Source organism: Zootoca vivipara, chromosome 4, assembly GCF_963506605.1.
Source record: "Zootoca vivipara chromosome 4, rZooViv1.1, whole genome shotgun sequence".
Lineage (NCBI taxonomy): Eukaryota > Metazoa > Chordata > Lepidosauria > Squamata > Lacertidae > Zootoca > Zootoca vivipara.
Window position 1 is genome coordinate 97,526,003 of NC_083279.1, and position 26,286 is coordinate 97,552,288.

The 26,286-nt window shown below is 45.6% G+C and overlaps 1 protein-coding gene across 1 annotated transcript; it reads right to left on the bottom strand.

The window, feature by feature from the left end:
- Positions 1 to 769: 769 nt before the first annotated feature.
- RNF169 (ring finger protein 169) lies at positions 770 to 23,843 on the bottom strand. Its single transcript, XM_060274030.1, has 6 exons — positions 23,510 to 23,843; positions 14,110 to 14,186; positions 10,861 to 11,007; positions 8,725 to 8,837; positions 7,849 to 7,945; positions 770 to 6,491 (listed from the first exon to the last, which is right to left on the bottom strand). Exons 1-6 carry the CDS (start codon positions 23,826 to 23,828, stop codon positions 5,286 to 5,288), a joined length of 1,959 nt encoding a protein of 652 aa, XP_060130013.1. The 5' UTR covers positions 23,829 to 23,843; the 3' UTR covers positions 770 to 5,285.
- Positions 23,844 to 26,286: the final 2,443 nt, after the last annotated feature.

Here is a 26,286-nt window from a genome sequence, read left to right on the forward strand (position 1 = left end):
TGGACAGCTAATTCTATACCTGCTTGCAGTGTTTTAAATGGTTGGAAAAGGAACAATGTTTTCCATCAGATTCCTGTAACACAACATTTAGGAAGATGGCGGCACCAGCTGTAGAGTTCAGCAGTGCAGTTTTGACCTTACTGTGGAGACTCAGCAGAGTCTCTCACAGACCAGCGTCGAAATTGATCGACTTTCACATCCAGTCAGTTCTTGGGCAAGGAATGTTACTTTAAGCGACTGCATCTGGTCCTCTCCAAGAGCTGAAACTGGTTTTGGGCGGCACCTTCCTGAAGGCAAGGCCTCCTTAATCCACCGGAAAAGATGAAAATCAAGATGCCAGCGTGATTCTTTTTAAAAGCCCAACAAGAAGCGTTGCAGGTACTCGTTGAAGCAATGTCCAGGTTTGGGTTTTGTCCTTTTTTTGGGGGGGGGAATCAATGCATTATAGAAAGTCTTTAAGGCTTGTACTTTCCTCTTCCTTTGCCTTCATTGAGAGAACTTCAACAAAGTGCTTGGATTTGACCTGTACTCCATGACATGCCCCACAATACATTTGAAGAGAAAGAATACTGACAGTTATATAATAAAATGCAATACAATCATCGTACAAAATCCAATCTTTTGGCACTTTTCCCATCTTCGCTATTTCCACCAACATCCATAATCAACTGAAGAACTTGCATCGCTCCCTTCTCCAAACAGGGATACCCAGGAGCGCCAGAGTGGATTTTCAGGGTCAGATTGTGTCTTTGGCAGCTGCATTCATTCACTCACTGTGTCAAGATCTCCCACCCACCCACCCCCTGGGGGCCACGAGGAAGTGCCATAAAGCAGTGCAGCCCACTTGACCAGCCAACTGAGCTATAAACAGAACCCCATTTTTAAACCTCACCAGGAACCAGAAGTCTGACAAAGGCAAGAGCCGGTAAGCAGCACGTTCACACCCACTGACATTTATGGCAAGACTCTCTTTGACCTCCGTGGGTACGTAACAGGCCCAACGGTAGTGCTCTCCTTGATAAGTAGGCAAGCCTGGGTCGGTTTCTGACCAAATGAGGGCAGATCTCTCAAAGGCAAGGAACACACAAAAACATCGGGCACGCTTTTAGGCTATGAGGTGGGCAACCAACATTGCAAGATTAAGGCCCCCCACATCTATCTAGACTAAAGGGCCCCGTTAATACATTCAGTGGCCTATAGGCTCATATGTCCAAAGAGATTCATGTTTGGCATCAGGTCGGCCAGAACCTTGGGCAAAAGCACTCTAGTAGTAGTTTGCAACTGCCCTACCCAAGGGCCAGTATAAAGGATGTAAGGGCCACACAGCTACCTCTTGTCTGATTACATTCCTGCAGTGTGCATCACATCCCCCACTAGCTAATGATGCATGGTGGGGAGGTTCACAGCCATGACTTCATCTAATGCTCACGCACGCACGCACAAGCACACACCCACCCCCAAGAGCCTCGTTTGACCTCCTAATCCTGAACCTTGTTCACGTCCCACATCCCGAAACAAGTCGTGTTTGCGTTCCATACACACCCCTCTTCTGGAATGCCTGCATTTGAAACACCAAGCTTGAGGGAGCTCGCTCATTGAATAGATCCACTTTCCGAATGTGCTTCGGTTTGGAGCTTTACGCAGCAAAATTGCAGGGGATAATATTGCTCCTTGTGCCGTGCCTACTTCCAGACATTGCCCTGGATTACAAGAGCATATAGCAGATCTCTGTTGCTAGAGCTCTTTTGCAACTGGTGTGTTTTCTTCAAAAAGGAGGAAAGTCCCAGAAAGCTACTGGGCGCCCCTTAGGCCATAGGGCTACTTAAATAGTCCACTGCAAGGAAGTTAAGAGCCAAACTGATACAAAACTTTGGCTATGTGCAGGTGTGCCATGCAGGTACATTACATCCCTCAGGGTGCTCAGATTGGCTTCTCCTTCCAAGTGCATACTCAGTCAAAAATCTGGGTTTGCTCCTATATAATTTGTGGAGTTCTCCTTGGTGCCTCTTATCATGAAATCTTGATGTCCCCACAAAGAAAAGTGCAGCCATAGGCAGTCTCTTGTCTGAGACCACATGGACGGCACTAGACCTTTTCACAGCATATCCTGGAAAGAAGACGGTTGGTGTGAAGATACCACATAGGTAAAGCTTTGCTTCCCTGCCTCGGTGGACCTTTCCACAGACTGTCAAGACCTAGACCATATCGCACATCTTACTTCGCCATTGCTTCTGCCATCCCTGTTTGCCAACAGGTATACCTGTAGGATGCCCCGTGTTTCTGGCACTCACTTAAATCACTTGTACACCCCCGAGGGTGTACTGATTAAAAGTCTAGCATCCATGGGGGAAGAGGCCTTCACTCTCACCCAATCATTTTACCAGTAATGAGACATGGCAGAGTGATCTTCTCTGTTGCTCCATGCCAGCCTTAAGCCTGTGGGGTGGAGGGAACGTCACTGGGCCCTTGCAACATGCACCAGGGCAACACGGAACAGACAGCCTGACTACCTGCGTGTGGTAGTGCACAAAAGAACTGGAAATCCACATAATTCTTCCAGTGATGATCCTAAATTCCCATTAAGAAACGTGATCATCAGCTCACCCAAATTACGTTACTTGACGTGCGATCACTTGGGAAAAGTGCTCTGCATTCACCAAAGATTATGCTGAAATAAGCATCTTAAGTGAACTCATACTTTCCAAGTTTTTAAGGCCCAATTCTCCTCCTCTGAAGTGCCTTTTCAATCCCCTTTTCTTACCAAGGGGCCACATCTTTCCAAAGAGCCTGAAAAGGTCTGGTCTCCATAATGGTTTTCTTACTGTAATGGCAGCCTTTGGCGTGCTGAGAATACTACTGACTGCTCCCAGGTTTTCAGCAAGGAAACACTGCATTTGACAGAAGTATTTTATGTCTCTTTAAGACATCAGCAAAATTTAAGGTTGCAATTCTACTCAAGCTTACCAAAAAGCGAGGCCCACTGAAATCAGTGAGGCTTCCTTCTAACCGAGTATGATAGAATGGTAAGGACCTAAGGCAGAGGTCCCCAGACTAAGGCGTGCAGGCCGGATATGGCCCGAAGGCCTCTTTTATCCGGACCGTGATGCTCACTTCCGGGTCGTATGTGTGCCAGAAATAGCTTGCACGCATGCGCTAGTGTCATTTCTGGTGCACTTCCGGGTCGGATGTGCGCCGGAAATGGCGTGCGCGCATACGCTAGCATCATTTTCGGTGCACTTCCGGGTCAGAGGAGGCCTGCACACATGCACACAAGCTATTCTCGGCGCTCCTCCCACCCAGAAGTGCACCGGAAATAGCGTGTGTGCGCACGTATGGGCGCGCACTCTCCGGCCCGAAGCTGGGTAAGTTTGCGGACCCCTCACCTAAGGAAATGAGGCAAAAGTGAAACCAAAACATATTCTAGTTCTGTTCGCCAGGAAAACAAACCAATCTGGAATTAGTTCAAAGTCCACCTGAACAAAAAGTGAGAGCAACACTTTCCTCCACCTAGTTTTTAGAGAATTCTCTCTAAGTGCCGGATTTGCTTGGTCCAAGCAAGCGTCAAGGCTGATGCAAGAGCTCTGCCTCTCAAGCAAACAGCTGTAGAGAGGAAGTTGCAGGAGAACCAAGGAAACTCCACAAGGCAGAGTTGGAATGAACAAGTCAGGCTGGAAGACAGGTGGGGGTAGCTCTCTTGCCAGTGATCAAGGAAACCTTGGGAAAAGAATGCCAAGTTTTAGTTTCCCACCTGCAAAAGGATACAGCGGCACAACACAGAAACTTGGGTCTAGAAGTGACTGCTGAAGTGCTAAGTGCATTTTTAAACCGCAACCTGCTTTTAGAAATTACAAGTTTCCACCCATTGAGAGCTTCTTTGGCTCTAACCATACCAGGATAGCGTACTTATAGAATATTTACTCTGTATTTCACCTTTTGTGGCTTTCAACTTTTCTTGAGCAGCAAACCCAGAGGCCTCAATGTCAATCTATCATGCTACGTAGTTCAAAGGGGCTTCAAAACACCTACTCCTAGTGTGGGGCAAACCCGGCTGATTGCAGTGGCCACTTCTGAAGTCGTCATGAGTCAACTTATCCTCTTCAAATTCTTACGACAAAGCAGGCTTGTGAAAAGCCTTTCTGATACAGCCAAAACAAAACAAAACAAAACCCTCTGCAGCACACTAGAAAACAAGCACTGCTGAAGAGATTGTAAATATGACACACTTCCACATGTGGAAACTTTAACTTGTTGACCAAGTGAGCACTGGTTAGGGTGGATGTCCAGAAAATTCTACCAATACCACCTATCTCCAATTCAAAACCCACTTTAAATGGGACAGTTTAGTAATCTGCATTGGGCCTTTCAACTCAGCAATCTCAAAAACCAGACACTGGAAGAGTTCCAACAGAATCCACTCTCCACGGCCATCTCATTCACACAACACGTCCGCACACATTTCCAGTCACAGAAGTCATTCCACTGATGTCACAGTTTTTATCCCCAAAGCTGGGCATGAGGAGCAGGAGAAAGACTTGGGAAAGCAAATCACCAAGGTGGTGAGAGAGAGACTAGGTGCAAATTCTCTGCCTTCAGTTCTGTCTCGCTGGAGTGGGCAGCCTTGTATTTATTTGTACACTGCAAATCTGACTCCTATTAACATGGCCTTGGGATAAAAAAATAATCTATGGCAATGCAAACGGATTGTGCCGGGTGTTAAGAGATGGACAGCACAAACAGCAGCCACAGATCTGGCAAAAGGTTATTAGTTTGGGTTCTGTATAAACAGCCCTCCATATATGTGAATGCTCAATACACTGTATATTTAAATAAATTTCTGTGTATCCCACAGTTCAAGTGGCTGGCCTCTCTCCCTCTCAAGGCTGCTCCTGAGGTTACAAGATTACTTACAGCAACTGGCTTCAGTGACAAAAAATGTCAATCCAATAGTGTCATCTACTTGCAACCTAGAAGCAGTTTGCATACCAGTGGGACTCGGCTGTAGACACGGGTCTATGCCCTTCTGATCACAGTGAAATTTATATGCATTCCTGTGAGTGGGTTTTGAGAGCCTCAGAAGCAACTTCAGTAAAAAGAATAAAGTGTAGCCAACATCTGTGCAAAGACCTTGACTGTAGCGTGAACTGGATTTAACTCACCTTACCATAAAAAAAAGGAAACGCAAATGGGGGAGGGGGAGGTAGGATAACAAAACAGGTCTTCCTCCTTCCCAGATCATTTTGACCAACCTCACATTAACTAGAAAAGGCAACATTGTTCAATAAGTGCTACTTTGCACCCGTGGTGCTCTTTGACCGCAAGAAATACTGATCCGCTCTCCCTTTCCGCCTTGCCACTGTCCTGTTCTCGCTGTCAAACTTCCGCTGCAGCTGCAAGGCCAGCCGGCGGTCTTCCTCCTCCTGCTTCAGCCTCTGCTCCATCTCACTCCTCCTCCTCTTCCTCGGAGGTTCGGGAGCAGCCATCACCCCGTGGTGACAGGCCACCTGCCTCAGTCTCTTGACCGAGCCGCCCTGTTCCAAGTGCTTCATTTTGCACTGTCTCTTTCGGCCCCTCCTCAAAGGCGAGGCCTCGTCGCCGAGGGCCTTCTCGATACAGACGCCGTTTGGGAAGTTGCTCAGCTCACTTTCGTTCAGGTACTTAAGCTGCTTCCTGCCAGCTGCCTTGACTGATGGGACGAGGGCCCCGTTCTCTGGAAACTCCGAGCTGACTCTGATCACTTTCCGGGTCACCATTTTGGCATCAACGTTTAGACACGTTTCCGTCTGCCGCAAGGCTGATTTTGTGCTGGGGACCTCAGAAATCCTGGTATTTAGGGTGCTTTCGTTGGGTCTCGCTACAGGTGCTTTGGGGTAATCTTCCACCGCCTCCAAGTCTCTCCTGATATTGCCAGAGCTTTCAAACTTTGCAGCACAGACGGAAGGAGAACAGTCTGTCTCTGCCTGCACGTGCGTAATGGTTTCAGGTGGCAGCACGTCGTTTGATATCTGCAGGGGCTCTTTGACGAGCGAGTTCATGCTAGGAACCAGAAAATCTTCCCCCACCTCTGGGGCCAGAGATGTTAGGGTGGCTTTAGAAAGAGTCTTTTTCACCTGCCGCTCCTGGAATATCTGCTCCCATTTCTTCAAGATCCTGGGACTGGCTTCGTAAGTGGTTGGCTTCTGCAAACTCCTCGTTAGGTTCCTCGGAGTAGACTTGATAATTAGAGGACTGAGAACTCCACCGTCAGGAAGCTGCTTTGGAGGTGTGCAGGGTGAACAGACAATTGGCTTGAAGTGATTGAGTTCTTCTGAAATGCTGTCATTGCTCTCGGGGCTGATAGAGCGCTCTGGCTTCTGGAGGACGGAGAATGAAGCAGCTGCATGGAAGACAAGGCGCTTATCAGCTGTTAGGTCTGGGGCGGAGAGGCAGCGATTGTTCTGGGTGGACGATAGAACGCCAACGAGGGGAGCAGGCGCACCAGATAACTGGTTTATCTGCAAGGAGCAAGCGGGTATCATTATTAACTAATTTATACACAGCTTAATGCCAAAAGGGGTTTACAAAGTACAGTGGTACCTTGGTTTACAACCACAATCTGTTCCGGACGTCCGTTTGTAAACCAAAACAGGTTGTAACCCAAGGCGCGCTTTGGCCAATGGGGCCTCCCAAAAAAATTTGTTCGTAATAAAAAAAAAGGGTTGTAATCCAAAAAAGGTTGCAAACTGGAACACACACTTCCGGGTTGGACGTGTTTGTAATCCAAAACGTATGCAAACCAAGACGCATGCAAACCAAGGTACCACTGGATAAAAACGATTTTTACAGATTATGTTGAGAACTGCTGCTGCTGCTGCTGCTGCTGCATATTAACGTGGAAGGCAGATTCAGGGTAATAATGAAAACAGCTGTAAGACAGCCCTCCAAGCACATTACCAAAAAAAAAAAAGGCAAATTCCATGTTATAGATCATTAGAAACAGGGACTGGAAAGAAAACTGTCAATATCATGACGAAGTTATACAAAACTATGGTACAACCACACTAGAAGTACTGTGCAGTTCAGTCAACACACCTCAAAATGACATTGGAGAGCTGGAAGGTTAAAAAAAACCACACAACTGAAGTGATCATGGGGCTGGAGTAATTCACCAACGAGGAAACATTTGGAGATTAATTCAGTGAAAAGGTGGATAAAGAGGGAGGCATGAGAGTGGTGTAAAATGATTATGGATGGTGAAGGCAAAGGGGACAGAGACATAATAGTGCAGTATAATAGTAAGAACCCAAGGTTATTTGATGAAGCTAGATGATGGAAGATTCAGAATAGAAAGAAGAAAGTTCTTATTCACACACTGCATAGTTAAAACTATGGCATTCACTCCCAAATGATGTAGCGATGTCCCAAACTACAGGTGACCTTAGGGGACAAATTCATAGAGGAAGAGGCTCCCACTGGTTGCTAGCCATGAAGGCTGCGTCCAACCTCCACTACAGGAGGCAGTAAAAGCCTCTGAAATGCCTCTGAAAGCCAGTTGCTGGGATTTGCAAGTAGGGAGAGCGCTATTGCACTCAGGTCCTGCCTGGGGGTGTCTTATGGGCACCTCTGTGAAAAGAGGGTCCTAAGCTAGGCGAGTCTTTGGTTTGAGTCAACAACAAACTGCCACATGGAAACACCCACAGGACCCTTTGCAGTAGTAAAGGAATCTGTCAAGAAACACACATTCAGTATTACAGAAAGCCAGCAGATGCATCAGTCCCCTGGTAAAATCAAAGACTCTTTGCAATACAACTCAGGGCATTTTAAGGCAGTGGAACCAAACATGATAGCCACCATTTTCAAAAGCATCATCACCTTTGTTCTGACTGGAGCTGATCTTTGCCTGCTTTTGGATCTTTCTCGAAGGGTATCGTTGCAACTCTGGCTCCTTTCTACCTTGGAGCTCAAGTTTCTAAATAAAATGTAAAGAAAACAAAAGTTTAGTGGGAAAAGCACAATAAATTAACACAATGCTTACATAATACTATCATTAAACACCAGTTTGATCTTTGTGCAATATCTTCCTCTTTGTCTCACCTGGGGGGGCGGGTACAGGCACAGACCCACAGTATATATGCAGGTAGACTTACATGTATTGGAACAAGGTACTGTTTTGGTTCAGCCACATGCCTTCTGTCTAGAAATCATTATTTTACTAGTTTTAGTTTTATTGCTTCTAATGGTCTGAGCTTTGTTTTAAATGTTGTGAACCCATTAGTAGTAAGGATACTTCAGATATGGTATAAAAACCATTTATTTTTACTAATGGCCTATGACCTACAGAGAGCCCCCGCACCCAGAACATGAAGGGGCTGTGAAATCTTTATAAAGAGGACCTCCAACTGTTCAGCATTTCTGGTCCACATGGTTGCCAAAAAGATTTCCAGGCAGGCAAACAAAATCCAGCTAAATTGCCCCTTCACGCAACACTGCCCTCCCCCTTACAGCTCCACAAAAACCAGGAGTCACAACTTCCTTGTAACCCAGTCCCTGTAACACATCTGCATAAATGTGCACACAATTTAGAAGTGGTTTCTAATTTGTAGTTTATTTGAGGAACAAATTCTGGGCCACTATTTCAGAGTCCAGAGTCATCTGCTCACTCTCCTAATATTCCCTGCCCCACCTACCTCCATTGTCTTAGCCGGAACTTTCCCCTAAAGACAACCCAGAGAGTCACCAAGGACTTACCCTGCCACCAATGCTATTGAGTAGGTGCTTCCCTTGGAGACAAAAGCTGACCGATGTGCAGATTTGCCCTGGAATGGTTCCTCATTCTCGGAATCAGAGAGGCGTTCAGGAAACTGAAGTAATCAAGGAAAAATTAGTTGACACTTTCCTTATTTATAACAATATTTGAAACTGCCAACTCACAAAAAGTACCAACGTGGCATACAGTAGACCACAAACAGCCTCACTCTGGCAATTCACTGCTTCTTCCAACAGTGTTTTGAGCCTCCAATCCACACAGCAGTTACGTTTGAAGTACACACTGAGCAGAGGGAGATTTGTTGGCTGTAACCAAATTGGAGACAACAGTAGAAGAAGAAAAGTAGAAGAGCCTTTCTGCTGGATCAGATCAAAGACCCATTTTGTCAAGCATCCTGTTTCCCTTGGTGGCCAACTAGATGTCCCTGGGAAGCCCGAAAGCATGACATGGCTCTTTCTCCCACTATTCTTCCCCAGAGGCTGGAATGCAAAGGGATACCGCCTCTGAGTCTGAAGGTGATTTACATCATTGGCGAATAGATTTCTTACATCCTCATCACTTCAAAGTCTCGTGAGTTTTTTTAAACCCTGACCAGTATATAGCCATATGGTTTCAGAGTTAAGGGATTAAAATAATATGGCAGCTATAGCCATCCACGACTAATAGTCATGATGGCTAGATTCATATCCAACATCACAGGCTGTATAAATAATAATAATAATAATAATACCGTGTTTCTCATATTATAAGACATGTCTTATATTTATTTTTTCCTCAAAAAACCACACTATGGCTTATTTTCAAGGGATGTCTTATTTTTTTCCTCCTCCTCCTGCTGCGGTCGGCATTGCTGCTGTGCCTATCACTATGTCTTATTTTCAGGGTATGGCTTATATTCCTTGAATGCTTAAAAATCCTGCTATGGCTTATTTTATGGGTATGTCTTAAAATATGAGAAACAGGGTAATAATGATAATAATAATAATAATATATTATTATTATTTATACCCCACCTATCTGGCTGGGTTTCCCCAGCCACTCTGGGCAGCTTCCAACAGAAGAATAAAATAATCGATTAAAGATTAAAAGTCTCCCCTAAACAGGGCTGCCTTCAGATGTCCTCTGAAAGTCTGGTAGTTATTTTTCTTTTTGACATCTGGTGGGAGGGCGTTCCAAAGGGAGGGTGCCACTACCGAGAAGGCCCTCTGCCTGGTTCCCTGTAACCTCACTTCTCGCAACGAGGGAACCGCCAGAAGGCCCTCGGCACTGGACCTCAGTGTCTGGGCAGAACGATGGGGATGGAGACGCTCCTTCAGGTATACTGGACCGAGACCAGTCACGGGGGAATAAATAACAGAGGGAAAGGGATATTAGCCAATCCAGTTTCTATGCCTGGGTCCTGAGATCCTTAGCTCATCAGTATCCCATGGGAGATTACTCTGTTCCTCTTGAATACGCATGTCTGAAGGCGAGTCCTACTGAAATCAACTGGGCTTTTTTTGAGCAAAGCTTTAAGGTCAGGGTTGTCATCTAGTAAGATGCCCCCTTCTCCCATCCCACTCAGCATTCTGTCTGCACATTTATGTAGTTATAGCTAGGGAGGAGGAGCCCACTCAGCACTTTCAATCCCTGCAGTCCATATTCGTGGGGATCTTTGTCCTGTGTTGGTTCGCACAGCTGAACAACAAAATCTGTGGCTTCCTGTGGCAAGACTGCCCAGAAGAAACAATGTCTCAAAAGTTCCCCCTTCAATTCTGCACTGAATTTGGTGTGGCCATGAACCTGACAATAAAGTCCCCGGAGAAGACAGTGTGCCATCGTCACGTGACATAGTCCCTAGCGTCTGCAATCTATTTCTAGGAGGAACACCCAAATTATTGGCTTCTTCATTAAAAGCAGCAGTATTTTTTTTTATCCTACACCCACCATATGGACTTTAACTAAATCGTAGTATTTTGGAGGGGGGGCACCGCACATGTTTTGCCCACAAAAGGTTCAATCTCTGATGCCTCCTGGCTATCCTGGCTATGGCAGGTAGGTATACAGCTTTTGTGTGTGTGTGGTGGTGGTGGTTTGGGGGGGGAGAAAGCAGCATAGCGCAACCCCCAGTTACTTACACGTTCTTGGGTCATTTTGACCATTAAGGACTCCTCTTTCTTCTGATCTTCTGTTTTTCTTTTCCCTGCATCAGTAGTGTCCTCAACAATCAGCTTGTGAATAAAATCATCAGAGGTTCTCTCTTCTTGCAGTTTTTCATCCCTCAACTAGAAGCAAATGAGAATTAATGTCCTGATTTAATCTCGCTTTGGCTGCTGCTCTTTTTTTAAAAAAATGCAGCTGTTTTATTACTGCGGCTACATTTGGGTGCTACGGTTAAAGAGAGACATTGACCAACTGCAGTGGGTCCCAAGGAGGGTGACCAGGATAGTGAGGAGACTGGAAATCAAACTGGATGACAAATGATGGAAAGACCTGGATCTCTTTAGCCTGGAGAAGTGACTTTTACACTGCTTTTTAGGCAAAACCTTCCAAAGCAGTTAAAGTAACTTAAAAACAAAGCAATCTATAGAAATATAGTAAAAGAGCTGAACAACGGTAGCGTTAAAGCCAGATAAAACCCATCATTAAAACCTGAAAACACTAAAAGGTGGAAACAAATAAAGATGTCTCCACCAAGCACTGAAAAGGTCTCAGACTCTGCATCATGTGGGCCTCCCTGAGAAGAACATTTCAGAATCAGGGTCCCACAATCAAAAGGCCCCTATTGTGGTCACCACTCACCTTGCCTGGAAGAGGCAGGGGGACCCATAAGAGGACCTAGGTTGGTTCATGGTAGCCATTTTAGAAATATAATTACTTGTTTTTGGTGTTGCAAGGTTTTGCTTTTAAAAATAATAATAATAAGGCAGTTATTATGGGAAGGACTGGAGCTGCAGCTGTTCCTCATACAGAAAGTCTCAGGACCAATCCCTGACATCTCCAGGTAGAGCTGGAAAGGTCTTGTCTGAAATCCTGGAGAGAGGCTGCCAGTCAGTGTTGACAATATTGAGCTTGATGGAGCAAAGGCCTGACTCCTATTTTCCTATCTATTATGCAAAAATTATAGTGAGAAGATCAGGTGTAGCATAGGACTAAATTCCAAGACTTGGCAGTAACTCCTGAATATAGGCACTGGACAATCTATATGTCCCACCTGAGCATAGGTTTAGGAATCTGCTCCCTTTGGGCACAGTTTAAAGTTCAGAAGAGGTGTGTGAACATTGAGAGGAAGCACATCTAAGTTCTGCCAATGTGTCTTGAAGAGAAAAAGCAGGGTCAGCAAGCCAAACAGGAAGTGGACAAAAAGCTGTCTCCCAGCTGCACACGAGTCCCAGAAACACTTGAAAACATTTTTTCCTCAATTGCTGTAAAGGAAATCATCAGAACTACAAAAATGCTTCTACTGTACAGCATCAAGAAAATCCTAGTGCAGTTCCAACAAGGAAGACTTTCCTAAAGTCATCAGGCTTCTGCTGCTGCCAGGCTTTAAAACTACAAGATCTGTATAAGGAATTCAGTATCTCACCTCTATAATACCGGTACTGCATGAATAACATTTCTATTTCCCCCCCCTCTGGTGGCCAGTAGGCAACGGTGCTATCTTACAGTCCTACAGTTTTGAATGCATCACCCAGAAGGCTCTTCACTCTGTGTCCCTTCCTCTGAGCAGTTTTCTTGGAGTATTAGAAACTGATAACTATTTCTACCGGGCAACTGGGTGCTTTACCAAGCGAAGTGCATGGGCGCCTAGAGTCCCTCTGGAGATAATTAAAATGGTGGGTAGCTAAGGCACTGCTTTGCAGTGTGTCCAACCACCCAGTGAAAATACAGTGGATGCACGGGTTGCGAATGTGATCCATGCAGGAGGCAAGTTCGCAACCCGCAGCATTTGCAAAGCGTGATTTAGCACTTCTGTGCATGCGTGCGCGCCGAAACCCGGAAGTAACCTGTTCCGGTACTTCTGGGTTCGGCGCGGAGCGCAACCCAAAAAGACACAACCTGAAGCGGCTGTAGCCCAAGGTATGACTGTAGTTTTAAGGAGGAGATGGAAGGGGCAAAAATAGCTATGGAAAAGAATGATGGAAGAGGTGAGGGTAATGAGCAGAGCGAGAAAGAGGAATGAGTAAGGGTGTGGGGATCAAGCCTGGTTTGCACAATGTCTTCCGCCCTACAAAAGACAAAGCACTTGCGCAACACAGGCACACACAGCATCCTGCAGGCATGTGTCCTCTTTGTTTTTCCATGGGCCTGGCAAAAGTAGAATCCCATGGAAATTAAACAAAGCAACTTGAATTTATATTATAATACTACTACTACTACTACTAATAATAATAATAATAATTCCCCAGTCACTCTGGGCTGCTCCCAAATGAATATTAAAAACATGATACCATTTGTGTGATTTTTACAAGGGATCCCACCAAACGCGTCCATGGATACATACTGTCGTTTTGTTGGCACCACATGAAAAAAATCACGGAAGACCCACAAAGATCCATGACTTGGATCAACATCTGTGTGGCATGACAGCACTGGGAGTGGCAAGGGAAGAAGAGAAACTGAGGTGTACAGCTCTGTCACACTCTCAACATTCCACAGGTCTACCAAGGTTGGGAGCTCTTGCAATAATAATTTGCAGAAAGCATGGGAAACATTGCGAAGTTATCTCCTTTGCTCCACCTAATCTCTTTCTCTCATCCTCTACCACGGCTGAGAAAGATTACAAGAAAATGAAACAGAAGCTCTCAACTGTGCCCAAGCAAACCTTCTTAGTCAAGGAAGAGAACAATTATTAACATACTTTAAGTCGCCCTCAGTAGCAAAAGACTGCCCAAATTCACATTTACAGAGATGTGTATAAATTTGATGTAAATAAATGGATAGACAATTTAGATAGATAATTTATCTGACATTCAGAAAGAGAAGACAACAGAAATCTGGGTCAAGAGTCTACAGCATGCCTTAACAGCCCTGAATGCAAAATGCTTATAAAAAATAGGGTATGGATCCTATCAGACCCCAGGAATATCTGTCAGTACTACAAAAGGATGAGCACAAAATAAACACTGGCTCTGTGCTGGAGACAGATACACACTAAACACATGTAGCAGTGACTGCTTTGAACTTTAACAGCCATAGACCTAGAACAGGGGCAGGGCAATTCTGGCCCTCCAGATGTTGTTGGACTCCCAACTCCCACTAAGCCCCACCAGAAGGTCCAAAGTGTCAGGGAAGATGGGTGGTGGACTCCAGAAACTTCTGGAGGCCCACAAATTGCCCATCCTGGTCTTGATGCAATAATTTTTCACAGAATGCATCCGTCTTACCTTTCGTAGCTGGCTTTTGTATTCCTCATGCAGTTCTCCAGGCTTGCTTAATGTGATGGGTGCTCTGAATATAAAATCTGCAGGCAGAAAGAGGGGTGAAGGAGTTGTTTAGTGTTTTGAGCATTCACAGAAATGCTACAGAAATGCAGTTAAGCATGGTTCTTCTTACTGCTGTATCAGAAATGTGTTTTTTTCTCATACTGGGGTTCACCACAAGGAGATGAATCTACTTGGCAACTGCATGCTAAAATAACGATCCAAAAAGCAGCCCTTAGCCTCTCAAAACTTTTTTTAAAAAAATCAAATGCAACAATGGTAGCCTACCTATGCAACTTGAGTGAAACTAAGCAGGGTTCGCGCACATAGATGTCCTGCTGGAGAGCAAAATGTCGCACCACCTCCTGTATCATCTCTAGTAAAACGCTCAGCAGCAACTTTAAAAACCACACCCACTTTGGCAAAACACATGCCCAGGCAAGTCACTCTCTGGAACCAGAGATTTTCTACGAAGGAATTCAAGACCAAGTCATCCATAAAGCCATCCAATTTTATCTCATCATGTTTGCAAAGAAGAGACTATCGCAAAACAAATATAACTCACTGATAAGAAGCTGAAAAGGGACAGGTTAGCCAATTCACAATTTGTGTCCACACAGTACCACCAACTAGCTTTAAGAAAACTTTCCACATTTAAATTACAAAACACAGGACCCATTTCAGTATGGCGTGGGCATGTTTATTTTCAAACGTAAGTGTGTGGAAATGAGTTGCAAGAAGCAAAATTCAAAAATGTACTGTGTGCCTCTCTCACTGCCCCATCTTCTGGGCATCAGCTTCGACTACCAACACTCATTTGCAATATACTGCCAGGTCAAAAATTATGAAGCTAATATCACGATATGGACTTCAAACTGGTTTTGGACAATATATCGACAGATTTCCCAGCCCTAGATGACATGGGGGTGACATGTGTACAGCACCCCCAAAAGGTGCCTGCATCCAGCACTGAATGTACATTGTCACACACTGTGTACAGTCATACCTCATGTTGCGTCTGCTGCGGGGTGTGTTTTTCCAGGTTATGAACGTGGCGAACCCAGAAGTGCTTACTTCCGGGTTTCGCCACGCGCGCATGTGCAGAAGCATTCTCAGTGCTTCGCGCATGCGCAGAAGCGCTCTATCATGCTTTCGCGCATGCGCAAAAGCGCTGCTCAGCTTGCGGACCTTTCAGGGTGCGAACAGCACCCAGGAACGGATCGGGTCCGCAACCCAAGGTACCACTGTATTTGCGTTATGGGACTTATGTCGATTCTTTCCCTAACAAACATTTGAAAAGTCAGGGTTTTCCAGAAAGTCAAAGAGCCTCTTAATGTGCTCTCCTTTATACAAAGGAAGCCAGCCCCGAATTTCCCGATCACTTGAAAGGGAGCATGATTGTATGACAGAGTGGAAATGCTTAAAGGGAACCACGTCCTCTTCTCAATAGTCCTTTCTAGTGACAAAATGTATCTTTTACTTTCCAGACAGGTTAGTTTGCCTTTCTTGGCACAAGGTTACGATAAATCTACAGGGAGAGGAGCATGCATGTGCACACACAAAAGATTCCCACACCAGCAGCACCCATGACACAGGGATGCACACAGCTACACAGCCAGTCAGTGCAGTGAGTAAAATTTATCTGCCGGGACCCAGGGAAGCCTCACAACACGTAGATTTTTTATATATTAAAAAATCATTTAATGGTTTAGCATTAGAGACAGATCTAGCAACTTTGTGTACTTGGTGCTAGGTTCCCCTAAGACAAAACAGCATGTCCCCATGGCAGACGTTGCTCTGGAAAGTGACCCAACACTGGGTTGCATGAAATCTGACAGAACTCTTGCTAAAGAAAAGACTGAATTTCCTAGATTAACAAAACAAAATCCAGTTTCCTATCTGAGAAAGTTTAATGTCAGGTGCAGGGCAGGGCCTAAAAGCAGTAGACCCTCTCTGAAGTTTAGCAGGTCAGAGTTTGGTCAGTGCCTAGATCAGGGGTCAGCAAACTTTTTCAGCAGGGGGCCGGTCCACTGTCCCTCAGACCTTGTGGGGGGGGCGGACTATATTGAACGAATTCCTATGCCCCACAAATAACCCAGAGATGCAATTTAAATAAAATGGCATATTCTACTCATGTAAAAACACGCTGATTCCTGGACCATCCGCGGTCCAGATTTAGAAGGTGATTGGGCTGTTTGTGGGGGACAGGAAGCGGGCAGGTGAGGAGGACTCCCTGGTCCTAAACGGGGTAACTGTGCCCCTGAAAGACCAGGTACGCAGCCTGGGAGTCATTTTGGACTCACAGCTGTCCATGGAGGCGCAGGTCAATTCTGTGTCCAGGGCAGCTGTCTATCAGCTCCATCTGGTACGCAGGCAGAGACCCTACCTGCCTGCAGACTATCTAGCCAGAGTGGTGCATGCTCTGGTTATCTCCCGCTTGGATTACTGCAATGCGCTCTATGTGGGGCTACCTTTGAAGGTGACCTTGAAACTACTACTAATCCAGAATGCGGCAGCTAGACTGGTGACTGGAAGCGGCCGCCGAGACCACATAACACCAGTCCTGAGAGATCTACACTGACTCCCAGTACGTTTCCGAGCACAATTCAAAGTGTTGGTGCTGACCTTTAAAGCCCTAAACGGCCTCGGTCCAGTATACCTGAAGGAGCGTCTCCACCCCCATCGTTCTGCCCGGACACTGAGGTCCAGCGCCAAGGGCCTTCTGGCAGTTCCCTCACTGTGAGAAGCAAAGCTACAGGGAATCAGGCAGAGGGCCTTCTCAGTAGTGGCACCCGCCCTGTGGAACACCCTCCCATCAGAGGTCAGAGAGATAAACAACTACCTGACATTTAGAAAATACCTAAAGGCAGCCTTGTTTAGGGAAGTTTTTAATCTGTGATATTTGATGTATTTTAATGTTTGTTGGAAGCCGCCCAGAGTGGCAGGGGAAGCCCAGCCAGATGGGCAGGGTATAAATAAGAAATTAGCAACCACCACTACCGGCCCCCGGGGAATCCGGCCCCCGGGGCCTTAGTTTGCCTACCCATGGCCTAGGTGCTTAAAGCTAGGGAAGAAAAACTGACTTTGAATGCAATAAGTAAACTATTTCTTAACATGTTTATGACAGTTTACTGCATTTAGTTAACTTGAAACCCTGCCATACAAAATCTTGACATAGAACACTTTTGTCCATTTTGCAAACAAATGTAACCTGGTACATATGATAACAGGGGGGAAAATTATTTGAAGTTTCATTTGCAATATCCAAAAATCAAAATCAAACCGACAGCGGAATGTTGCTGTGCACTCCCCCCCCCCTGCAATTAGAACCCCTATTTTGTGTGCTCAAGAATCAGCCAGTGACTTCTGTTCAAAGAAAGCCAACTGCTGAGATCTGAAGATCCACAAGACTCCCCCTTAACTCTTTGTGTCCCCCCTCAGGTGACATCAAGGAGTGGCTGAAGTGCAACTTGTTGGTCACAGCTCAACACTGAGGAATTCTCCTGAACTGAATAGTCAATTTCAAAAAGCAGTTTTCAGAAAACCTGTCAAACTACACCTAACCCAGACTTTCCATCCAACACAAAGCTATTCATTCTTTTCTGTAGTTGAACAGCAGACCAGAACAACCAGAAACTGTCAATTTATGGGGGGAGCCGATAAAATTAGTGGCACTGAAGTGCTTTTAGAGATGAAAAGGTTTTCAGGGTAGATAACACAAAGGTTTTATGGCACACTGGAATCTAGGGACCTGTTGCACAAGGAACGCTCTCTCAATAACAAGAAAGAAAAAAGAAGGGCTAAGCCCGGCCTAGACACAGGTCAGACAAAATGAAGGTAATCTGGTTAGTGGAGATCCAGCCCAGACAAGTAAAGGAAAATGGCACAAAACTGAATTTACTCATAACATCTGATTCAGCACCCAAGGTAGTGGTGGTTGCTAAAACCCATCAAGTCCCTTGCTTTAGGACAGATTAACAACCTTGCCGAAGGCGGTAGGAATTGCAGAATAACAGTAAGTCCAGGTCACCCTTGCACCTTTGACCAGAGAAGGACAGGGCCATTCCCTGTATACACACCTTAGGAAAATCTTTCCCCCTACTATCACCATCTCACTTCACCAATCATCTTCTTTGTAGCAGCATTATATGTCCAGCATACATTATGTAGCTCAGTAGGTAGAGCACGAGACTCTTAATCCCAGGGTTGTGGGTTCGAGGCCCATGTTCGGCAAAAGATTCCAACATTGCAGAGGGCTGAAATAGATGACCCTTGTGGTCCCTTCCAACTCTACAATTCTATGATTTAATTCTATGTCCAGAACATTCAATAAATCTACCCACAAAGTCAAAAAATATATGACCACCACAAGAAGCAGAACTAAACTCACACTTGCTCAAATATCTCCAGAGCATGTTTAAAAGGTGCAAATTCACACTCCATGATAAAACTCTCAAACACACATACACAAAGCTTTGCTTTACACCACGTGAAATATAAAAAAGGTAAAGGACCTCTGACAGTTTAGTTCAGTTGCGAACGACTCTGGGGTTGCGGCGCTCATCTCGCTTTACTGGCCAAGGGAAGCGACGTTTGTCCGCAGACCGTTTTCCTGGGTCATGTGACTGCCAGCATGACTAAGCTGCTTCTGGTGAAACCAGACCAGCGCACGGAAACGCTGTTTACCTTCCTGCCAGAGCGGTACCTATGGTATTTAGGTTACAGGTAGGTAGCCGTGTTGGTCTGGATCGAAGTAAAATAAAAAAAATTCCTTCAGTAGCACCTTAAAGACCAACTAAGTTTTTATTTTGGTATGAGCTTTCGTGTGCATGCACACTTCTTCAGATACAGTGAAATGGAAGTTTCCAGGCACTTATGTAGAGAAGGGGTGGGGAGGGGTGGGGATGGGGAGGGGGGATCACTCAGAAGGGTGGTGGAAATGGGTGATTGACTGACTGATAGCTGTTGATGACCGCAAACGACTGCAAATGGTTTTGCATGAAAAAGCAAGGGTTGAGATGGCTGAAGATCGCTTATCATGTATAATGAGATAAGAACCCGATATCTCTGTTCAAACCAGGTCCCTCCATGGTTTTGAGCTTGGTGATAAGTTGCAATTCAGCAACTTCTCTTTCCAGTCTATTTCTGAAATTCTTTTGTAGTAAGACAGCTACTTTGAGATCTTGTATAGAATGTCCTGGGAGATTGAAGTGTTCTCCTACTGGTTTTTCTGTCTTCTGGTTCCTGATGTCAGATTTATGTCCATTTATCCTTTGGCGTAGGGTTTGGCCTGTTTGTCCAATATAGAGAGCTGAAGGGCACTGTTGGCATTTGATGGCATACACAATGTTAGAGGATGAGCAATTAAATAGTCCTGAGATGGTATGTTGGATGTTGTTGGGGCCAGTAATGGTGATGTCTGGGTGTATGTGGCAGCAAAGTTGGCATCTGGGTTTATTGCAGGCTCTGGTACCAGTGTCCATGTTAAGTCTGGTGGTTGTATTATTGTGGGTGAGGAGTTGTTTAAGATTGGGTGGCTGTCTGTAGGCAATGAAAGGTCTTCCTCCCAGAGCTTGAGAAAGGGAGCGGTCATTGTCCAGGAGAGGCTGTAGATCTACAGCCTCTCCTGGACAATGACCGCTCCCTTTCTCAAGCTCTGGGAGGAAGACCTTTCATTGCCTACAGACAGCCACCCAATCTTAAACAACTCCTCACCCACAATAATACAACCACCAGACTTAACATGGACACTGGTACCAGAGCCTGCAATAAACCCAGATGCCAACTTTGCTGCCACATACACCCAGACATCACCATTACTGGCCCCAACAACATCCAACATACCATCTCAGGACTATTTAATTGCTCATCCTCTAACATTGTGTATGCCATCAAATGCCAACAGTGCCCTTCAGCTCTCTATATTGGACAAACAGGCCAAACCCTACGCCAAAGGATAAATGGACATAAATCTGACATCAGGAACCAGAAGACAGAAAAACCAGTAGGAGAACACTTCAATCTCCCAGGACATTCTATACAAGATCTCAAAGTAGCTGTCTTACTACAAAAGAATTTCAGAAATAGACTGGAAAGAGAAGTTGCTGAATTGCAACTTATCACCAAGCTCAAAACCATGGAGGGACCTGGTTTGAACAGAGATATCGGGTTCTTATCTCATTATACATGATAAGCGATCTTCAGCCATCTCAACCCTTGCTTTTTCATGCAAAACCATTTGCAGTCGTTTGCGGTCATCAACAGCTATCAGTCAGTCAATCACCCATTTCCACCACCCTTCTGAGTGATCCCCCCTCCCCATCCCCACCCCTCCCCACCCCTTCTCTACATAAGTGCCTGGAAACTTCCATTTCACTGTATCTGAAGAAGTGTGCATGCACACGAAAGCTCATACCAAAATAAAAACTTAGTTGGTCTTTAAGGTGCTACTGAAGGAATTTTTTTTATTTTACTATGGTATTTATCTACTTGCACTTTTTGGCGTGCTTTTGAACTGCTAGGTAGGAAGGAGCTGGGACAGAGCAACAGGAGCTCACCCCATCGTGGGGATTTGAACCACCAACCTTCTGATCGGCAAGCCCAAGAGGCTCAGTGGTTTAGACCACAGTGCCACCCGTGACCTTATGTGAAATATATTTTGGACTAATTCAGCACCATGAGTATTAGTTGTTTTCAAATACTAAAAGGGACTAAAAAAATCACCATCTTATGTTTGTGTACAATTGCAATCCATGGAAGTGATTCTTATATTTTAAGAAACTTAGACTGTCAGCCCAGCCTACACATGAAAAACCTAAATACTGTCCACTCCAATCAGAAAAATATTATTTCTATTCTATTCACTGAACTTCTTGAAAGTTAGCACTGAAGGGGTTGTTTCTGTATTCATAGGTTTGTAGAGCAATAGAATTAAGGTCTTTTTCTCAACTCCGTTCATGTTATAACATTTTTGCTGTGAAGAAGAGGCATGTGATCTCTGTTGAGTCAAATTCAGTTTTGAGAACTGCAAAAGTAAACCAAGCATCTGTGATAATATCTTGTAGGCAGAGAAACTGCCCAATAATATTACAAAAACCTCTGGAAGAGCATGACATTGTGAATGGATTAATGGAATTTATTTACCCCAAAAATTAAACATATACAACCTTATTCTACATAATTAAAAAACTAATCTTTATTTCATGATGGAATAACCTTTGGGTGGTAAAATATTTTCCTCAAAAAGCATTTTATTTAAAAAATTCCGATTTAAATCAAAAAAATCGATTTAAATCAAAAAAATCCGATTTTTTTGATTTTTTTTAAAAAATCATTGATTTTTATCCACCCTGATTCCTATGCCCCACAAATAACCCAGAGGTGCATTTTAAATAAAAGCACACATACTACTCATGTAAAAACACCAGGCAGGCCCCACAAATAATCGAGAGATGCACTTTAAATAAAAGGACACATTCTACTCATGTAAACACACGCTGATTCCCGGACCATCTGTGGGCCAGATTGAGAAGGTGATTGGGCCGCATCCGGCCCACGGGCCTTAGGTTGCCTACCCCTGCTTTACACTGATGAAGTGGTCTGTGGCTTTCAATGCTCCATTCTCCTCTGTCCACCCCTCCTCTCTCAATACCTGACTTAAAGCAAGCCTCGCACATTCACAAGCAAGGTGTCGCTCACAGCTAATCAGGCACTAAATTTATCACAACACTCGAGACCCACAAAGGCCGTACCGTTTGGTACCTCTGGATAACACGCACTTGAAAAGCTCACAACAACATGCCCTGTGCAAATAAAAATAAATAAAAAATAAATAATTGTCCAGTAGCACCTTATAGACCAGGCATCCCTAAACTGCGGCCATCTGGAAGGCCCATGATCCCTAGCTAACAGGACCAGTGGTCAGGGAAGATGGGATTTGTAGTCCAAAACATCTGGAGGGCCGAAGTTTGGGGCCGCCTGTTATAGACCAACTAAATTTGTTCTGATATAAGCTTTTGTGTGCATGCACACTTCTTCAGATACCCTGTGCACTGGATGTCGATGCACACACACAGCCCATGCCCCTCAGCCAACGGATGATCAACCCGTGTGGTGTAGTGGTTAAGAGACTAGGAGCTGGGAGGCCAGGGCTCAAATCCCAGCTCAGCAATGAAACTCCTAGGGTGACCTTGGGCTAGTTCTCAGCCTAACCTACCTCACAGGGTTGTTGTGGGGATAAAATGGGGAGGAAGAATACAACACCTTCAGCAACTTGGAGAGAAAGTGGGATATAAAGGCAATAAAGAAAATTGAAGGGGGCATGTCTAGAGACTGCTCCCCTGAATGATCTGCCCCTGCAAGGAATACACACACAGGACTCCTTCACTTCACAAGATACTGTACACTTCAGACTGATGCCAACTGTGCCAAGGGGTGTGGACAATGCACAAGATAAGAATGCAAACACCAAGGAGCCCCAGCCAATTGCATCTGACTGCACAATACATGTGATTGTTACACTCCTCCTTGAGTGCACCCAAGATGTATAAAACATGGACCTCCAGCACACGGCTGATGTTATAAAACAAACAAACAAACAAACAAACAAACAAACACACACACACACACACACACACACACACACACCAATGTTGTGGTTAGCACATTCCTTAAAACCATTCTATTTTGGGAGCCAACTAGCATTTTGTAATTCTGGGTATTAAGGTTTAAGAAAGTGATCAATTATTTCTGGGTATTTAACCAATTATTCCTGGAAATAAAGCTTGAAGGAATCAATTTCAGCAAGACCCGCAGAGAGTGGTTAAAAGCAGGTGCAAAACAAGGGGTCACCTGAAAGGTGGGTCAACCCGCCTCTGGCTCTCATTTGCTCGGAAGGCATTGCAAAACAACCACCGCAGCCACCACACGCATCTCAAGCCTGTCTCCATTTAGCTAGAAATAAATGCAACTGCGTTCGCGGGTGAAGCCCCACGCAGAGCTGCTCTTCCCGCGTGACACAGCCACACAGGCTCACGGACGGAATTTCGTGTTTGCATCTTGTACTTTTATGTCTGCCCCGAGATTTAATTAATAAGCAACAACAGCCACCTGCCCGCAGATTCACGCGCCTACGCCCGCCCCCGTGCATTTATCCATTCACACACACACGCGCATCCCGACGTGCTTCGCTGGCAACTGGGGCGCCTGTCCAAAAAACACACACCCTGAGGCTCCGCTGCCCACGTAGGCAGAAACACGAGCAGCCAACGTCAACGAGTCGCGTGCATTTCCTTCTCTCTCTCTCTCTCTCACACACACGTAACCCATTCACACGATACGTGTCGCGCACGGGCGGTCGCCGCACCTCGCTCTGCCTGGGCGGGCGGTGGCGGAGGAGGAGGCGGCGGCGTCTCCCCTTCCGAGGGGGTCCGAACCGGCTGCGAGGAGAAGCTGCCGAGGCGGCTGCGGCAAAACGGGCGGCCGGGGCCCTGAGGCGGGCAGCGCCGCGGCCCGCAGGCGCACCGGGGCCCTCCGCCCTCCGCCGCCTCTTTCTCCTCAGGCCCGCCCTGGCGCCGCCTCCTCCGGCCCCGTCGCAGGAGCGGAGGCGGCGGCGGCGGAGACCCCGCGGCCCGGACGCCGAGCGCCGCCGCCGATGCTGTTGCTGCTGCCGCCGCCGCCGCCATTTTCTCACGGGGTGAGGGGAGGAAAACGAGCCCCCGCGTCGGCCACGCCCACCTCCTTCATATTCATGAGTCCATCCACCGCCAGCCTCCTCCTCCTCCTCCGCTGCTGCTGCTTGTTGTGACGGTCCGTTAATGCGCGCGCCGCGGACGACGGTTAGGAAAAGGCCCGCGCCTGCCTCGGCCGCCGCGGGAGCCCCGCCCACTTCCCCCCACATCCAATAGCTAAGCGAGGGTGGGTCGGCCGCACCCAGTCAGAGGAGCGGGCCGTGAAGGAGGTTCCTCCTCCTGCTGCTGCTGCTGTATATAAATGACGCCGCGGCCGCTGCCCCTCCTCCACCGCCCCAGCCTTCACAGGTGACGTTCGCTTTTTGCCTCGGGTTTCCCCGTTTCCCTCACGGAATGCACGTTGTCAATAAACGCAAATAAAGTAGCTGGAAACTCGCGTTTCTCTGTGTCCAGAGCGCGAGCGCGCACGCACATATATATATATATATATATATATATATATATATATATATATATATATATATATATATATATATATATATATGCATATTTACACGAAAAGGATGTGTATAACGCGTGTTTCGCATATCATTGAGGGAGAGAATACAGAGACGGATCTGTGTGTGTGTGCTGCGTAACGGGATATACAGATAAAACTCGTGATATTTACAAAAACAACGTGTTTCTATAGCACACATTGTGTGTGTGTAGTTGGGTGTGCTGTAAAGTCTCAAACTCAGACCCATCTCAGACCCTCCCAACAGTGGCTTGAACCATTTTTCCCCCAGTACTCAGCCATTTCGCAGATTGCCGCTTTGGAGCCAAACTTGCCGAAGCTATGAAAGGGACAATGAGAGATACTCTTGGGGAGTCCGCTGCAGACTTCCCGGTGCAAATATGTGCTAATAAACCACGTTTCTTAAATGCACTACCCTCTGCTGTGCCTCGATTTCCCCAATGGAAACACATTGGCATCTCACACCGCTTGTGTGGAACACTATTCTCCATCCTCTTAAGACCCGAAGCTCTGGCAAACCCAACATGGCCACATTGCCTGTGCCCCTGGGGCTGTTCCCAATACTTGCAGAAGTGGGGTGCATGTAATAATATGCTTCAACTCTTCCTGTTTACCAGGGACAGTCTCTATTTTCTGGAAATACCTGTTCCTGGTAACTCACCGTCCCTATTTTCCCCTTCATTAAGAAGTTGTGAGTTCCTTGAACTCTCATCATTCTTAAGGGTTCAACCTCCCTCCCCAGGGTGTCAAGTAGATGAATCTCATGTAGTTAAAGAGTGATCTCTTTATGGGCTATTGCCCATATAAGCAAAGGTTGCATCTTTGGAGCACTTTAGAAGGAAGACAAACAAGGGAGACATCTAGGGTTGCCCTATTTCAAAAAGGTAAAACCAGGAAAAACCCAAAAGTTTTTTTTTTAGGAAGCCCCCCAAATTGGGGCAATGTGCCACCTTTTGGAAACTTTCCCCAGACGTCAATCCCGCCTTTGAAATCCTGGTAATGTCAGAGGAAATCTGGACATACAGCAGTCCTAAGATGTGGCCAAGATGTACAAATTATGTACGGTGGTTAAAATGGTGGACAGAGAGATGTTCTTCTCCCCTTGTCATAATATCAGAACTTGAAGTAATCCCATTGAGGTTGAACAGTGGGAGATTCATGGCAGATGAAAGGAAATATATATTTTAAATAGCAATTTCTTAATTTTCCAAAGATAACAAAAATAAAAACAATAACAACAACAATACAAATACAAAACAAAACAAATTCATTTCCCTCTAGTCCCTTCCTTGGTTCCATTATTTATCAATGTACTTCATGTCCATTGCTCAGTTTAAGATCTTATTTAAATTATTATCCAAGCATAACAAAATTACAAGTAATTCTAAAACTCTGTTAATATATTAACCTGTGTACAATGCTCCTGTATATATGCAATAAGCACCGTCCATTCTTCCTTGAATTTGTTGCCGTGTCTTCCTCTTAATTTCATAGAGTCCTATGGATTGCAAGAAGATCAAACCTATCCATTCTGAAGGAAATCAGCCCTGAGTGCTCACTGGAAGGACAGATCCTGAAGCTGAGGCTGCAATACTTTGGCCACCTCATGAGAAGAGAAGACTCCCTGGAAAAGACCCTGATGTTGGGAAAGATGGAGGGCACAAGGAGAAGGGGACGACAGAGGACGAGATGGCTGGACAGTGTTCTCGAAGCTACAAACATGAGTTTGACCAAACTGCGGGAGGCAGTGCAAGACAGGAGTGCCTGGCGTGCTATGGTCCATGGGGTCACAAAGAGTCGGACACAACTAAATGACTAAACAACAACAACAACAAAATTTTGTGCAAGCAAAAATTGATGGACTAGCAGTACAGACTTCCTACATCCCTTTGTTACCTGCTCCACCATCAAATGCTTTCCTCCAAAAACATGTTG